Consider the following 18,504-nt stretch of genomic DNA (forward strand, 5'->3'; position numbering starts at 1 on the left):
CATTGTCCACCACGTGACTTGAACAGCAGAAATTTCATACTGTTGTAGATGCTGGGGGGAAAAAAATCTAAGAGGAAAAAAGTTGGCAAAATGGATTTCACCTGAGGTCTCTCGCTTTGGGTAGCAGATGGCTGACTGGTCCACTGGGCAGTACATGGACTTCGGCATGTCTGTGATTCACCACATCTTGTTAGTAGGATCCCCGTCACATTGGATTAGGACCCACCTACAGAGCTCATTTTAACGTATTCGCCTCTTTACAGGTGTTATGATCTATAGTGACGATGCAGGGACAGGACACCATGGTGGGCCCATACCAAGGGGGGCCCCCTGAGGAATTATGTCATGCAACAGATCCGGTATAAAGGAGGTTTATCGGGGCGGAGGGGGAAGAGGAGGGCCTGGAGAAGATGTAGAGACAAGGAATGAGCCATGAGGGTGTGGGGTGTGGGGGGAGCGGAGAGGGGGAGAAAGGGAGCATCTAGGAGAGAGAGTGAGAACAGCCAGAACAAATGCAGTGGCAGCGAGTGATGTTGTTAGACATTACGAGGTCCCTGAGGGCAGCCAGCAGAATCATCTGCACACTAACAACGGGTCTTAGCTCCAGTTTCAGTCCCACGGTGGCGGGGAGCGGGGGCTGGGACTGGCAGTGAAGACCTCAACCTGTGAATTTGGGGAGATCATACCCCCAACCCAGTCCTAGCTGCAGGATACCAGTAGCTGTTGGGGACAGGCCATATGGCCAATGTTCAGCCATCTTGTCAGAGCCTAGGTTCCTATTTCTCCAGCAGTCTGTCATTTACCAGAAACCAGCTGACCGTGTCGTTGTTCAGCAGTTAGACTAAAGATAAGACTTAGATGGAGCCACCCTGTTGTAGTTTAGCAGTTAGATTAGATAAAGATAGCAAAATATTCGGTGTGGCAGAACGTTGTGACCTGCTTGGAATTCCTCGTATCTTGAGATAGCCTGCAGCTGGGTTGTCATAGCAATATGCTTCCCTGCTCCCTGCCTTATAAAACCTTCTACCTGAAAAATAAAATTTGAGAGCTTGATCAAAGACTTGCTCTCCTTCGTGTCTTGTGGTCTGTCCCTATACAGGAGAATTCTCTCCTCCTGAGCATTAGTCGAACCCTGGCAGGCCGGGTCAAGTAGCAAGCCAACCCCTGAAGTGGTCTGTCATTGAACTGGCCTTCTAAACTCAACATGGCTGTTCTTGGTTTGTTTGTTTTGTTTTGGCCTTAGGGAGAACCAACGCGGATGTGATGAGTGCACTGTCACAGGGCTACCGGATGCCGCGCATGGAGAACTGCCCAGATGAGCTATATGACATCATGAAAATGTGTTGGAAAGAGAAGGCGGAGGAGAGGCCAACGTTTGACTACTTACAGAGCGTCCTGGATGATTTCTACACTGCCACGGAAGGGCAGTATCAGCAGCAACCCTAGTGGGCACCGAGACCTACCCTCTGTAGTTAGTAGGAAAAGCAGCCTTTGGGTGCAGCTAATCATCTCGTGCCAGGACCCACTGTGTTCCTGGTTCCTGGTGGACAGGATGAATCAACTCAGGAAGAACACCCTGGACTTGGGATACTGTTTCTTAAATGTGCGGTCACTGCTCAGCGGGACCACAGTCAGAATACGAACACCTCCTCTCTCCAATATGTGCCACACTGATCTACATGGGCTTAGTGACTCAGGTTCAGAGACTGTTGCAACACATTCCCAGATGCAGCAAGGACTAAACTCACTTAGCAAAAATAACCCTGTGCACGGCAGATGATCCTTTACCCTGGCAATGCTTTCGCTCACTTTAAAAAAAAAAAAAAAAACAAACTACTAATCCAGCCTGTTAGATTTTTACAGGTGAAGCCACGAGCTTTAAAATGTCTTTTCTAAATTTGAACCTTTTTTTTTTTTTTTTGCTTTGGAGATTTGATTACTCCCCACCTCCCACCCTACCCCCTTTCTGAGACTGTCAAACATTCTCCTCTGTGGTAAGATGGCTGGACAGGAGGCAGCTTGTGCCTGTCAGGCCGGAGTGTGGTATATGGGCACACAGAACAACCACTGCTGAACTGAAGTCCTTTGGAGCTGCACTGCCACCCAGACCTCTCCGCGGACCTCTGCCCCATGGAAGAATGTTTCTAATGGTCCGGGCATTTCAATTACAAGATTCTCTAAAGGCTGTTTGATGGTGTCCTTTGGGAGAACTGTAAACGTCTAATCTGCCAGTACCTTACAAGGCCTTCCAAAAATGCAAAGCATTTCTTTCATTGCCTCAAGTGACTTGAACATTTATAAATCATATATTTTAGTTGTACTCTAAGAAGTTAAAATGCCATATTAGGGGCTATTTTCATGATTCAGTAACCTTTTTTCTAAATTGTGTAAGGCGTGTGTGAGACTATTTACACCTAGGTAGGAAGGAGGCAACCATGGAGAAACTGCTGGAGACCAGAGCTGTCGCCTGGGTTTTCTACTGCAAACTCCAACTGAAAATCGTTATGTCTGCCCCCATTTCATTTAGGCTATTGTGTACATACTTAATATTTCTATTTTTGATTTTATTTTAATACACTCAATAACCTCTTGAGATTTTTGTCTTGTGTATCAGATCGTCAACTCTTGTCAGTGTATAAACAAGAGCCAGTTGGTGAGAAACGGGAGAGGAGACATTCTGTACGTCACACTATAGGCATGAGCGTGCGGAGGCTCCACCTCCATGGCTGGGAAGTCTGAGGAGCTGATGGCCTGGATGCCCAAGGGTCTGTTTCGTAACAAGCTTTGCAGACACCATTAAAATTGTAGTGTGTATGTTTATTTCAGTCTCTGGATGCCTATGGGAAGAAATTTAATATTCTATTTTTCCTTAAACTTTAAATTTGTCTTTTTCCTAATTTTTAAAATAACGTCCTTTCAAAGTATTCTAAAGCCCTTCATCTCTAAATGTCCTATTTACAAACACTGCATGTGCCCATTTAGTAACTTAAGTTACAATAGCAGGTTTTCTAACACCGTGGCCTACCCAATGCTCACACACTCACTTTAGAACTCACCTGCGTTGTCGATTTATTTCATGGAAACGAAGTGTGGAGAATCCTTAAAGCTAAAACAAAACTCTAAAAAGTTGCTAAGGATTAATCTTCACCTTGTCTTACTTCTTTTAGTCGTCCTTCCATTTTCCACTTGTCCCCCTCTATTGAGTATCTAATCCTTTCTTCCACACGCTCATGTCATCAGGAGCCATCAGGCGTACTGGGTGGGAGTGGGCTAATGCTTGCTAAGCAAGGCTGATGACCTGCATTCACATCCCCAGGCCTGTGTGTAAAAGGAAGGCATAGCCTGCAATTCCAATGTTCCTGCTAGGAGATGGGAGCCAAACACAGGAGAGTCCCAGAAGCTTGTAGTCCAGCTAGCCTGGCATATGACCCAGAAAAGAAGAGACCTTGACTCAAAAGATAAAGGTGAAGACCCGTTAGACCGATACCTGAGCTTGTCCTCTGACCACACACATGTGCACACACAGCTGTACACACACATCACATCATATGCACACACATCACACAAATAGACATCCATAGGTTTTATATATATACACACACATACACACATCCATAGGGTATATGTGTGTGTGTGTACATACATATATACATATAAATATACATACATGTATACATAAATATACACACACACCATACACATACACAGAGAGAGAGGGGGACTAAAAGACAAACAATAGCAAAAGGAGTGGCCACTTTTTCTATATTTCCATAGTGGTTACATCCACAGCAAAGAAAGAATTGAGGTTATAATCTCATTTCCATCCTCAACCCTATTATAGATGTCAAGAGCCACAGCTGCTAAGATGTTAGCAATGGGAAATGCCCCGTACAATTCAGCTGAATTAAATGAAATAAATGCTCATCCTCCTGCTTGCTGCCAGCTCTCCTGTTTTCACCACAGCTTGGCTTTGGAAATGATCTCCCCTCTTCTCAACTCAGGTGGCACTGCTTTCTCACCTCCTGGTGGCTTCCTTTCTTCTCTCCTTTTGCCCAGTAGGTGGACAACTTCACATTTTTACTGCATAAACCTTTTAGATTAAGAGCAGGCAAGCCTTGGTACTTTTGCTAAAGGAAATGTTGATTCTAACCTCACCAGACTTTTATGCAAGGCTTTTTTTAAAAAGCAAAAAACAAAAAACTTTGGCACTTTACAAAAAGTTTTTCCAGTGCACACAACAGCTCTGAGATTCCTGAAAGATTCAATTTTATGATTAAAGGATTGGTGCATTTAACACTGAAGGACCAAACTGGGGCTCTGTTTATTTGCTTGCTTGTTTGCTTGCTTTCCTTGTTTCTTGGTGAGATAAAAAGAGAAGACTTAATTCCAACCTCAAGGCCACCAGGAATAGCTGCCTTATAAATCAATTTTTATTAAATTTATAAAACCTTATAAGATCAAGAAATTTCACAGGAGTTTAGCCCTGATTCAGTTGAGTGTTTTCATTGCCAAGAACACATTTCCAAATAATCTGCTAAAGTCCACATAGATGTGAGGAGAAATTTCACTAGGTAATACTTTGTGTATACAAAATGTCACACAAACTATGGTTTGAGACTAACCTAGGCAACTATGTTAGAGTTTTATTACTGTGAAAAGACTCTGTGACCATGGCAGCTCTTTTAAATGAAAGCATTTGGTTGGGGCTGGCTTATAGTTCGGAGGTTTAGTCCATTATCATCATGGTAGAAGCACGGTAGAGCACAGGCAGACATGGTGCTGGAGAGGTAGCTGAGAGGTCTACATCTGGATCCTGGGGCAGCAGGAAGGAAGAGTGAGCCACTGGGCTTGGGTTGAGCTTCTAAAACCTCAAAGCCTGCCCCTAGTGACACGTTTCCTCCAATAAAGCTGCGCCTACTCCAAGGCCACACCTCTCTTTTATGAGTGCCCTTCCTATATGGGACTATGAGGCCATTGTATTTAAACCACCATAGCTACATACCAAGACTCTGTCTCAAAGTTAATTAAAATGTTGTGTAAGATTAATCTCACCCACACACTTTTAAAACACAATTTGTTGGAATTATAGCTTTAAAATGAAACTTTTTGATAATAACTTTTTGATCCATTTTATGAGGGAGACTGTATTAAAACTGATACCATTTTGTTTCAGCAAGTTCTAAACCACTATATGGAAAGCTTTCCAACCTAGTTTCCTGTGCTTTGGTGTGTGTGTGTGTGTGTGTGTGTGTGTATGAGCAAGCACCATATTTGCATGTCGAAGACAGAGGACAGCACTGTGTTGTCTTCTCCCACCCTTTGTAGGTTACAGAGATGTAACCCTGTACTCAGGCATGCATCAACAGGCCACAAGTGACCCCACTGACCCTGTTTCCTGTGCCCTTAGGAGTCTGTTACGTACTTCAGATAGGCATGTTAAAAGTATCTCAGAGTTCCTGAGATGGTCACAGTGTGGTCGCACTTCCTTGAGTGTGGAAACGACAGTAGCAATCCCCACCGCATTCATCTCTAGGTTGTTGGAAAGACAACAGGAATAATCTAAATTTCAAACAATAGTGATAATATAGAGCTTATTTGCCCCTGAGGAGCTGCCACATCAGAAAGCCAGAAGGGTAACTGTAAGTTCTAGTCACTTTAGCCTTATCCCTTAGCTGCTGCCCTTGAAGTCATGTGGATTTTCAATTTCGAGTTGTTGGATTTTTAACTTTTCATTGGTTCCTTGTGAGTTTCATATAATGCATCTCAATCCTACTCATGTCCCTCTCCCCTCATACCCACCCTCCACCCTTGCGACCTCCCTCCCAACAGAGGGGGAAAAAAAAAGATCTTGTGGAGGCTGTAGTGCGCCATAGTGCGTCCCACGGTAGTGCGCCATAGTGCGTCCCACGGTATAACCTTTTGTCCACATTTCTTTGCTTGCAAATGTTCACTGCAATGAATCATTGGTCTGGTATGAGGCCTCTGGCTTCTGCTACTCTTATCAGTTCTGGAATCTCACCGGAACTCCCTTCAGATATCCTGTTGTTGCCCTGTGTCATGGAGATCCTGTCGCTTTGGATCTGTAGGACCAGTCCCTTCCTGCATCTCAGCAGTTCATCCACGGGGGGATGTTGGAATAGGCCGATTCAAAGTCCTGGATCTGTGCTTGAGAAGTATCTGACCTGGTCCGCCCACAGGCTCTCTCCCTGACCTGGCAGCTTGTCTGGGCCTGCAGGACGCTGGACTGGTGCTTGTCTCAGGCTCACCTTTTTCCTGTGCCGGTTACCATTCAGGTGTTCACGGGTCAGAAGGGAGTGTAGACATAGCCCCTCTTCTCTCTGCCATCTACTGGCATACATGTGACACAGCAGCCACTCCTGCGACGTACCTAGGGGCAGCAGGTTGGGAGTTTTTGTTGTTGTTGCTTTTTTTTTTTTGGAAGGTTTAATACAATTCATATGCTGAATGTTTACTGGTAAAAACCTTAGTAAACAGTAGCAAACTTTTAATCAAATAAAACATATCGGGGGGGGGGGGGGGGAGGGAGGAAGTCCCTAGATATTCAGAATATGTCCCTATAAGCAGAGTGAGAACTGCTTTTACCACCAGGTGACTTCCTGACAATCTTTTTGTTTGAGGGTTTGGGGACTTCAGAACTGTGGATGAGACGTGACCTGTTCCTCAGCAGCTTGAGGGATGCAAGTGCTTGAGTGTCAGTGCCATCCTGGGCTCTGGGGGACACCAGACGGCAGATGCTCAAAACCCATCTGAGTTAGCCATGTTCCGAGATGCAGACACAGTCACAGCCCTCTGAAACACACAGTGATTAATATTTTAAAAAGCTCTGTGGCCCTTAGATCCGGAGCAGTTCAACATGGGGAAATGTGCTATGGATTGTGGTTGGGGACCCGAGATGAAGTGCAGGCCCAGGACTGAAGGAGCTTAAAAGGGCTGCATACAGAGGCATGCTTTTCGTCACCTCGTGTCAGGCCATAGAAGAGCAACTGCTCCATGCTGAACACGTGAGAGCAGGTCCTCAGATCTTAACTGCCCAGAGTGTAATTGGTGTGGGTAACTGGATTTTTCTGAAGGGACAGGAAGCCATCGGAAGCTACGGTGCAGACGTCCCTTGAATGCATGAGACAAAACAATGAAGCTTTTAAAGCTTTTTGCCCCACTGTTTTGATTTGTATTGAAAAAAAAAATGTGTAAGTCATCGCCACTAATCTGTTTATATCGATGCACTTCACTTTAATTGCGGATCTCTTTGGTAGTCATTCAACACGGTTTCCACAGACACTTCCTGTCACAGGAACCACAGTGAATGTATGAGGGACAGGGACGTTTGCCCTTAAGTTGCCTGCTTACTGGTGACAAGCAGAGCAATGACAAGATAAAACAAGAAAACCATTAGAAAAGGGACCAAAATGGGCATAAAGCTTGAGGTTCAGTCCAAGGGGAATGAAGCACTGCACACGGGCTTCCCAGAAACAGATGGCACAACCAAAGGGAAGCTTCGAAGGAGAGCTTGGGGGGGAGGGGCCGGCGGGGAGTACAGCAGCGGAGGAAGAGGCGCAGCAGGAGGTGGGGCACCCGCCTTTCAGAACTTCCGGGCAGACAAGTTACAATGGGTCACTGGTTCTCACAGCTAGGCGGGATTCTGGAGCGACAGTGGTAGCACAACACATGGAGACCTCACATGACAGGCGCATAGGGGCCCAGAAGCCTGGATCAGGTCTGGGTTAGGAGTGGGCCTTACTTAGACCAGGAGGTGGCAGAATTACTTGGTGGAGAAGCACCTCACACACACACGCGCACACACACACACACACACACACACACACACACACACACACACACACACACACAGGCTGCAGCAGGCGGCACTGCCAACACACCGCCAGGCACAATGAAGGAAAATCTGAGCAGAGGCCTTGAGTGGGGTATCTGTAGGAAGGTAAAGCAGCAGGGGAAAGCTGTGCACTGTCTACTTTGAATCATGGCATCCAGTTCCGAGTGCTGGGGACTTTGCCTAGCTGTCTAGCACTGGGCCCTGGGTGGTTAGGATGGGCAGAGAATGGCAAAAACTTCAGGTTGGTTGGTTTGCGAATTAAAGGTGAGCTGAAGTTGAGGGGAGTTGTGGGGTTTTCCTTAAGAACCAGCGCTCAGAAGGATGTTCCCCTTAGAGTCACAAAGGCCCTAGATGTCAAAGCTTTAGAAACAGAAAATTAAAATGTGTTTGAGACACAGAGTCAAAGACAACAGCAAGGTAGAGGAGGCATACAAACAGGCAGAGAGAGGCAGTGTTTGCACTTTCCAAAGAGCAGCCAAAGCTTCTAGAGCATAGGAACTTCCTGCCCTGAGCCACAGCCCAGTGCCCTGGAGAGCATTGGGAAGAGAAAGAGGCTGTTTCCCAATGAGACTATAGGGAGGACTGCTGGGTGTGATACTAAAGACAGTTTTGGACTGGACAGAAAGAAGCAAAAAGCATCCAAATGGGGGGCCAGGGACGGATGGCTCAGTAGGTAAGAGCACTAGCTGCTCTTCCAGAGGACCTGGGTTCAGTTACCATACGTTAGGTCATGTCTGTCATCTGATCATTTCTACAGACCTCCATGCACACCAGGGATGCATGAGGTGTGCAGGCAAAACACTCAAACACATGAAATTAAGTTTAAAGTTTTTTTTAAAAAGTGAGGGACAGCATAGCAGCATAGCTTCAGATACTTGTCATGTGCCCTAATGTCTCACTGAGCAGGCCCTGTGGACCTCACAGCTCTGCAAGCAGTGGGTCAGCCTCAGAATTGTTTTCTGGCCAAGGACAGCCAAGCTCATCTTGATTCTCATGATGTAAAAATGTATTATGCACTTATGCTTTTAGCCATGTTCATGTGCCCATACACACACCTGGCTAATGGTATACACACACACATATGTGCACCACACGCGTGCACACACACACACACACAGCTAACAATTCACACAAACACACACCTGGCTAACAATTTGGACACACACACACACCTGACTAACAATGTGGACACACACACACCTGGATAACAATGTGCACATGCAGACACCTGGAAAGCAATGTGTAAATATACAAACCTGGCAAGCAATGTGCATACACACACACACACACACACACACACACACACACACACACACACACACCTGGCTAACAATGTGCACACATACCTGGCTAGGCTAACAATGTATACACACACCTGGCTAACAATGGGCACATACACACACATGCCTGGCTAACAGTGTGCACACACACATACACACCCACACCTGGCTAACAGTCCTGTCAGGAAAGGTTGTTTCCACTGTTATTCTAAAGCACATGTAAGCATGCCAAAGTGGAGCTCTGTTTAACATAAAATTATTTTAGGAGACAGAATTCTTTCTGCCCCTGTTTCTGCTTCTCAGAGACCAGAACTCTTCCCTGATATTCATTGCTCTAATACTTGAAGACTTTTCTCGTATTGTTGTTTGTTTATGCATTGCTAGAATGGAACCCAGGCCTTGCACATGCCAGAGCAGTTCTTGGACAAACCTGCAGCCCAAGATTGGCTTATTCTGCTATGGAAGCTGTTATTTAAAAAGACTTTCTTTCTCCTAAAAAAAAAAAAAAAAAAAAAAAACCTGAGTTTGAGAACCAAAAAAGAGGAGTGAATTCAACTATGAGATAAGAAATAAATAACAGCGAGACACTGGAATTCATATTTACTGCTCATTTGCTGCACCGCAGGCACCATGTCAGGTGGGTGCTTACAATAGCTGACTATAGAAGATTATTTAGGCGTCAACCTCATCCTCCTGACACTCAGCCTTAGGCCTCACTGTCGTCATCTTTCTCAATGGAGAGCTATGTGTGAGAGGCAGTGCGAGGGAACATAGACACAGCTCTATGCTGCCATCCTCAACAGCATGAGGAGGAGCTCCCCTAAACATTCAGGGGCCTCAACTCAGGGTCCAGCTGACATTCTCGACTTTGGGGGCGGGGGAAGAATAATGTCACGTGGAGACAATAGACAATATAGACTTAAGCACAAGGGTTAGAGGAAGAGAGATGACTGGACAGAGAGAGAGAGAGGGGGAGAGAGAGAGAGAGAGAGAGAGAGAGAGAGAGAGAGAGAGAGAGAGAGAGAGAGAGAGAGAGAGAGGAGAGAGAGAGAGCGCCAAGTGTAGGCACAAGTTCTCCAGGGACTCACGATTAATTAGCAGCAAACACCAATTAGGTGGTTCTCAGATTGCATCTCAAAAGGTTGCTAAGAAACCCTTTACTCTCCTCTTCCCACTCTCTTTTGTCTGGCAAGTTTATAGGATAAGTCCAGAGGTGCCTTGGATGAAATTTAAATCTGAAAAAGTAAAATAAAATCAGAAGCCATTATGATTGCACATGTTTAGACTGCGTTTTTTCCCTGTAAATGGGATCTCTGGAGAGATTGGTAGAAAGATGCACATTTACAGCTACAATGAAAGAAAGGCCTTGAGCAGCCATTAATTATGCTTCTTGCATCTCTGCTAGTGAGAGGCTTGAGCCACATTTCTGGGCCAGAAGTCAATCAGTCTCTCTGTCTCTGTCTCTGTCTCTGTCTCTGTCTGTCTCTCTCTCTCTCTGTCTCTCTCTCTCTCTCTCTCTCTCTAATCTCTCATTATTAAAGTTTCTGTCTTTCTATCCATTCTCAGTAGAAATAAAGGCAAAATAGGAAAAAATTCAATAAAGCTCTAATTTCAGAGAGTTGGATCACAAATATTTTTCCTTATTAATCAATAATGTGACAAAACATCCCTCTGGAAAATGAATTCATATAGAGATGAAATTCTAGAACAATGGAATTAAAATTAAGGGCATCTTTCCAGCATCTGAGGAAGAGTCTATACTCACAGAGAATTTGGGGTGATCCATTAGCTCCTCCTGGACTAACAGGTCTGTGCAGAGGCTTAAAATGTAAATGTAAAAAAAATCCCACAATGCACCTGCAAAATAAGGATCAGACCTATCTCCCTGGAGGGTAGACACTTTTAACACTTGAAAAGAGCTAGGACTCCATTTTTGTCCCTATCAGATGTAGGCATTTTCTGGTATGTTCCAGCACCAATGTTAGCTGGACCTATTAGGTAGAAGAATGCAGGACAATTAAGCAGAGTCCCAAGGGAAGAACAGGAGGTCCCAGAAAAGTGGCTTATCACAGCCTGTGTGGGTGACGGCCTGGCTGCCCTTAACAAATCCATATTCTGGGCATCAGGGTTCTGAGTTAGAATCACTGTTTCTAGAAGAAATTTACTTTTCATGAGCCAACCGGTTTTGTTTACATTCTCAGCCAAAGCCCCTGTGCTATTTGTGTAATCTGGATGGTATCCTTATCTCTTTTTCTGTGCATTAGCCTCACGCCATTTATGCAATTTTGTAAAATCTAATTATGTATCAAGAGCGTTAAAATACTGATGTTATTATTGGATCCAATGAGACCTTCAGAAATCTTAAATGTGCAAAACAAGGCAAAACTGCTTAAACAACTAACTGCAAGACATAGCTCAGTGGTAGAGCTCCCATGCAGTGTGCACCAGGCCCTGAGTTCAGTCCCCAGGCAGACAGACAACATGTACACATATGCATGTGCACACGCACACTTGGCAAATGACTAATTTGTGACAACACTACTTATTCAAAGTCTGCTGTGTATCCAGAACTATGCAATGCATTTAAAACACAGGTCAGCTTTAGTATATTATAAAGAAAAGGGTGATAGAATCATATGGAATATTCCAAGTGATATATGTAAGAAACTGAGACAATGTCCATGATCCAGTATCTTAAAATAATCAGTAAATCCAATTATTTACAAAGAATGATCAGAGTCCTTTTCAAAAAAATGTCTGAAAATGTAAAATAATGAAAGTGTGAAAAGAAAAGGAGAAAATCAAAATACTTCACGAGACTACAATAAAGTCTCAGCAAAGACTGACCTGACCTGGGCTCCTGTTCTACATTCATGTAGCTTTCTATTTTCATTTTTATATATTAACTTACAGAAATGAGAAAATGCTCAGATAACATTGGTGTCAAGTCCTATTAGAAAAATGAGGAAATCTGCATATTAGAAAGTAAACAAGTTGCTAAAGCAAATGCCACAGTGACTGGAGTGTGTCCAAGAAATGCAGAAGCTAAGTGAAAGAGCCTAGGACCCAAACGAGAACAAGTAACAGTACAGCATAGTGTTGGACTGTAACCCTAGGTGTAGAGTGAATGTCCATAAGTCCACAGTGGTATTCATAAATGATTCACTAAGTAAACAAGCAGAAGGGACAATTTTCTCCTGGAAAAGAATTTCAATTCACTCATACAGTAGAAGCGAAGCCCAGATTCCCACAAGTGCTCACTGTGTCTTTCCCCCTAAAGCCGGAGGAAGAGTGGTTTTACTGTGGAGCAGCCTGACAGCTTTCCTCAGAGGAGTGTCAGCAATGAGCAGCCGCTTTGCCGGTGTTGAGATCCTCACGCTGTGCCCCTGCAGCCTCATGCCCATCAGTGGGGAAGATCAGATTCGAAAGGAGGGTGACTTGGCCAGACCAGCAACATTGAAGAACTGACTTCCACGGGCAAGAGGAGGCAAGGCACATAAAGACAGCAGGTGGGATATAATACTCTGGATGGGGCTCCAAGATGCTAAAGGGCATGAGAAACAAATTAAGGCAAATTAGGCCCGTCTAAGTGAGTGTGGACTTGAAAAAATTATAATGTACTTGTTTTAGTCGGCGTTCTTGGAGAAACAGAATTTATAGAATGACTAGAAGAGAGGGGCGGGGCTTACTGCCTGTGGTCCAGCTAGTCCAACAATGGCTGTCTACCAACAGAACGTCCAAGAATCCAGTAGTTGTTCAGTTCAACTGGTCTCAGCTGGTCTTCAGTATGTTCTGAAGTTACGAAGAACTGGGCTCTAATGCCAGTGAAGGAGCAGACCTGCCTGCAAGAGAGAGGCCAGGCAGGATAGGAACAAAAGCGCCCTTCTTCCACACCCTTTATATATATAGGCCGCCAGCACAGGCGTGGCCCAGAATACAGGTGGGTCTTCCCACCTCAAATTATTTAATTAAGATAAAAAAAACCTCTCACAGGTATGTCCAGCTGCTTGGGTTTTAATTAATTAATTCTGGATGTAGGCACGTTCACAACCGAGAACTGCCATCGCAGTGCCTGGGTTGTTTCATGCTGTTCATTCAAGCGTTGTGTGTTTCTGTGTTTCTGTGTTTCAGTTCTGGGAATGAAATCCAATGCAGCGCTTAGCACACATTAGGCAAATATTTTATCACTGAGCTGAATGTATGTGTTTAATGTGTGTGTGTGTGTGTGTGTGTGTGTGTGTATGTGTGTGTTAATGTGTGTGTGCTAATGTGGAGGGGTTTGAAGGGTGTGAGGGTGGGGTGGGGGGAGGGAGAACGAGCAGGAAGAGGAGGAGGATGGAACCTTGTATCTCATGTGTGCTAGGAAAGTTTGCTACCACTGAACTACAGCCCTACACATTTTAGTTTTGCTTTTGAAATAGGATCACATGGAATCTCCCTGGCTGGCCCAGGATTCACTCACTACTCTCTTGTCTTGCTTCCTGAGTACTTGGATTTACAGGTATACATCTAATAATAGTAGACATTGTATAGAGATTTTATGAGAAATCTATGCACTCACAATTTTCCAAAAACCTAAAACTGTTCTATAAAATCAAGTTAAAGCAACAAACCCCAAAAGTCCATCTGGCCTATGAGGAAGCCCACTTCATCTTCCACTGGTTCCATTTCCATTTTAATTGTGGATGCTTGTTCATGAAGTTAAACCTTCACTAAGCTTACAAAGTAAATGTATCCCCCTCCTGAAAACACAGCAAACTGACCTCTCAAGGAGACATTAAATTCTAGTTCTTGTTAATTCCTTAAGAAACAGCACCATCTTGTGTCCTGTTGTATGAATGGCCCAGTAAAGGCTCTGCCCACTTCCCTTTGCACAGAAACTTAGTGCTGGTTCAAATGAAATGGTCCATGCAAGATGTATGTAAGTGATCGCTGTAAGACATCACTGTAAATCCCACCAACCTCTGAGATCTGTGTTCATTATTATAATTTTTTTAAAAACACACAAAAGAGTTGAAATCTCACTCCCCTTCTTACGTGTACTCACAATTATGAGTGGTTCTTGAGGAATTTGATTTAAATGACTTGATTATACTTACAAGTTCACTCTAGAAACTCTTTGTTTACAGGAGTGACTATTTCTATCATTAAAATATGCAATTTAAGAACAATCTTATGAGGCTTTATGAAATAGCAGATTGCAATTCCAAGTGTTTATTCAAGAAACTCGAACACTGTTATTTATTTTTAATCCAACAGCTACAGAGTACCCACCTGAGTCCACTTTACTATCAGAAAGTTATTAATAAAACCATGCCTTTATTAAAAAATAAAGAGTTAGAAAGAAAAACAGTATTCATTGAGGATCTAAAAAAATTTCAAGCGAAAAAAAAATCAAATAACATATTTTCCTTGAATTTGACTGATTTTTCAAAATGTGTCATAAAAAGAAAAAGATGTATGAAATAACCAGTACTTTGAAACACTTTGCAATGAAAGCAATGAAACAGTTTGCCTGTGGTGTAAATGACTAACCCAGCCCTGCCCATCCCTAGATCCCAATATACTTAGCACTAGTGCGCAGCTAGGGAAACTCTTGTTACTAATTTGAATGCCACTTCTCACTCTCTTATGACTAAAAAGACACTATTCTTATCATATCTGAATATGAAGTATATTCTTGCATTAAGAATTAGTTTTCTTTGGGGATTGGGGAAATGGCTCAGCATGAAATCCTGAGTTTAAATCCCCAGCACCCACGTCAAGCCCCATCGCCCCCACAGCAAGATGGAGGCAAAGAAAGGAGAGTCCCTAGAAGCACAGTGGAGAATCATTTTAAAACTCTGTGTCAAACACAGTGCAAAATCAGAACTGATACTTGATGTTGTCCCCTGACACTTGCACACACACACACACACACACACAACACACACTCACACTATGACACACAGGCACCTGCATTCACACACATAAACACATATAAACATACATCATACAGAGAAAAAGAGCGACAGAGAAAGAAATAAACACATTGTTGGGGCCCAGGGTTACAAGAGGAAGTACATAAGTCTGGTCTGGGGAGATGTCTCCACGGTTAAAAGCACTGACAGCTCTTGTAGAGGGCTCGGGTTCAATTCCCAGCACCCACATGGTGGCTCACAAGCATCGATAACTTCATATCTAGGGGATCCAAAGCTCTCTTCTGACCTCTGACACATGTACATGCAAAACAGGCACATACAATAAGAATAAATAAATAAATCTAAGTAAGTAAAAGAAGTAACTTCCAAGGTAAGATTGGTTTTGTGATTGTTTTAGTTTTATTTCTCCAACTTTCACAGAGTGTTAAGTTGTACCTAAGACATGGATGAGTGACAAGGAGTCCAAAATGCATTTCTGACATTTTAGTGGGTTTTGGCTTTGAAAGCCCAAAAGCTTTTTCACAAAAGTTTCTTTTAGGTTTGGGGTTCACACATTTTCCTGAAACAAATTAATGCCCAGCTTCAATGATACTGCATGATCTATCTGCTGGTACTTTGCTCCATTCGTTGGTATCTTTGCCTGGAAATGTTAAATTAATCCCACTATTAAAACAAAACACTGATGCCAGATTCCGAGCAGTAAACATGGAAGGTTCCAGGGCTCAGCAGGCTAGGCAAGAAGAGCAGGAGCTTGATCCCAGATTGGAATACATAGTGAGACCTGTTTCAAAAAGAGAAAAGAAGGAAGGAAGGAAGGAAGGAAGGAAGGAAGGAAAAGCAAGGAAACAAAATGTTTTGAGATACAAGTTCTATAAAAGAATTATAGAATATACTTTGCTAAATATCTCAGACTCAAAAGAACTTTGGTATTTCTACAGTCCAAAAATTTGGACATACATCATTCCAAAGACAGACTTGGTCGCTGCTGGGAAATCATCCTCTTTGACTATGTCATGGCTGCCCCCTTTCCTGCTTCCTACCCAGAAGCTTGAATCCTCACCTCTTCCAGAGGTGCTCCTCTCTGGCATGGACCCATCCTGAAATCAGGGATGCAAAGCACAGGTCTGCAAAGCTTATGCTGTGGTCTTCATCTCACCAACAACGTCACTGACAGGACAACACAAACCAATCTGCTTTCCCCTGTTGTGGAAAGAAAAAGCCATTTTTTTCCTCCTGCTATAAAAGAAACCAAAGTGAAGATATACAAGAAATCAATGACTCTGCCCAAGGAAATAACAGTTTGAGACAGTTACCTTTGTGGCCAGACTGGCAGATGCTCTCATGTGTGCCTAAAACACACAGCAGCCGGACTATAGCATTTCACAGTTCTGTGTTATTGAGGAAGCTTCCAACAAATGCAATTTAGTAAAAAAAAAAAAAAAAAAAAAATTTCAGGGGGCGCAGAATGACTCATAGATCAGGAAGAACCGAAGAAAACTCAACTCCACTCGGAGGCAGGGCTAGTAGAATAGATATGAGTCTCTTCTCTGATTCTTATGACGTAATGCACAACTTATCATTTTTATGTCAGTATTTAAGTACTGTTGATTAAACATTGTGGAGTGGTTGGCAGGGTGTCAAGACAGGGTCTCTCTGTGTAGCCTTGGCTGTCCTGGACTCACTTTGTAGACCAAACTGGCCTTGAACTCACAGAGATCCGCCTGCCTCTGTCTCCCAGAGTGTTGGGATTAAAGGCGTGTGCCACCAGCGTAAACACCGTGGTAGTGAAGTCATGAAACATCAGGAGAGTCACAAACCTTCCAGCACTTTGTGTCTGCTGGAGTAGGGGTTGGTGCATATCTTACTGTGGGCAGGATTATAGTATTGTGTGAGCCTGATTTGCCTTTATTTGGAGAGTAGGCAAACCCATATAGTTTGTTGAAAGGGGTGGACTTGAATGTTTAATTTTAGGTGCCTACTTGACCAGAAAGTTAGTAAATTGTTGTTTCTGATTCTGTCTATGAAGATGTTTCTGGAAATTGTTAGTATTTGAATCAGTAGACTAAGTACAGAAAATCTACCTACACAGGTACAGATGGCCCGCATCCTACCACTTGAGGGCCAGACTAGAATAAAATGGCAGGAAGGACAGCTTGTTCTCACCTTCAGCTAGGATAACTGCTGGCTACTGCTCTCAGATGTCAGAGCTCCTGGCTCCTAGGTCTCAAGACTCAGGACTAAACAGTTGCCTTCTTCCTTTTGACCTCTGAAATTGGAACTTTCTAGGCTTTACAATTATATCATCCAATTCCCAAAATATGTGTGGATATGTACATGTATGCATGTGTGTATGCATCTGTGTGTATGTGTGTGCATCTATTCATGCATGAGTGTGTGTGTGTGTGTGTGTGTGTGTGTGTGTGTGTGTGTGTGTGTGTGTGTGTACCTGCTGCTTTAGGTTCTATTCTTAAGCTACCCCTGATTAATACATTATCCATTATGAATGTTTTATCAGGTGTTAGATGGGACTCCGGCCAAATGAAATACCATGTCCCCCTCCTGTTAGGTAACATGGGAGCACATCCCACTTTTTCCTGCACTTTGGACCCAGGCTAGCTCCTGGCAAGCTCTTTTCTTAAGACCAATGACACTCAAGGATGTTTTTCTCTCAGTTGAGTCCTAGTTGGTACAACCTTTGGACTCTGGTCCTGAAAAACAAGATTCTCTCCAGGTCCTACTTTGGTGCTATCCCCAAAGATGACTGTAGATTTCTTTTCATGGAGAACTTGTATTACGAAGTAAGAAGTCACAAGGTTCTGACATAGCAGCCTATGTCTGTGATATACAAATGCTGGTTCAGCAAATAGAGCCCGCTGCTTTCCTCCTGTGGTTTTGTGAGCAAGTTTGCCAAGTTTTATATGTCACTAAAATGATAAATATATCCTTTACGACCTGGCTAGACTTAAAACTTTTCAATAACTTTCATGGCCTGGCATGGTGAGTGAAGGCCCAGAGGTTTATAATTGAATGAGGTCTGGAGAGTAACACTGCCGGGGCAAACACATTCCCACCCACTGCACAGGCAGATTAACAACCAATGAGTTATTTTATTAAATTTTCAAGGAAAATAATTCCCTTTGGAAATCTTTTCAAAGTCAAAATTAGGTTGTGTAATAATTTTAATTTGCTCTAATAAATTTATATTAGCCATGAATCTTTGGGATTAATAAAAACGTACAAAAGTACATTGTGCTGTGCGTTCTGGGATGTGATAAAGGATGAGAGACATTTTCAGAGGAGGCAGGAGCACAAGAGGCAGGAGGCCTGGTCTAAGCACATCACTCTGTACTGTGAACGTCAGAGTCAGGACAAGAACTGTTTTTCTGCCCAGGAGACCAGCAAATGGGGCATGCCATGGTGTCCCGTCAAGAAAGATGTGGTAACCTGGAGT

General features: G+C 43.5%; 1 protein-coding gene and 1 non-coding gene across 5 annotated transcripts in view; one reads left to right on the top strand and one right to left on the bottom strand.

The window, feature by feature from the left end:
- Lyn (LYN proto-oncogene, Src family tyrosine kinase) overlaps nt 1-2,671 on the top strand; it is a 116,259-nt gene extending 113,588 nt beyond the window's left edge. For all 4 annotated transcript variants that reach the window (XM_051159695.1, XM_051159705.1, XM_051159680.1 and 1 more), the window contains exon 13: nt 1,244-2,671. In XM_051159695.1, coding sequence (XP_051015652.1) covers nt 1,244-1,446 — 203 coding nt within the window. In that variant the 3' untranslated portion in view covers nt 1,447-2,671. The remainder of the gene's footprint in view (nt 1-1,243) is intronic.
- Nucleotides 2,672-6,272: 3,601 nt separating this feature from the next.
- On the bottom strand, nt 6,273-6,399 carry LOC127207925 (small nucleolar RNA SNORA17). The gene has a single exon (XR_007833037.1). It is a non-coding gene; the product is annotated as a small nucleolar RNA SNORA17 (small nucleolar RNA).
- Between the last annotated feature and the right edge of the window lie 12,105 nt (nt 6,400-18,504).

Source organism: Acomys russatus, chromosome 2 (genome assembly GCF_903995435.1).
Source record: "Acomys russatus chromosome 2, mAcoRus1.1, whole genome shotgun sequence".
In the NCBI taxonomy this organism is placed as follows: Eukaryota; Metazoa; Chordata; class Mammalia; order Rodentia; family Muridae; genus Acomys; species Acomys russatus.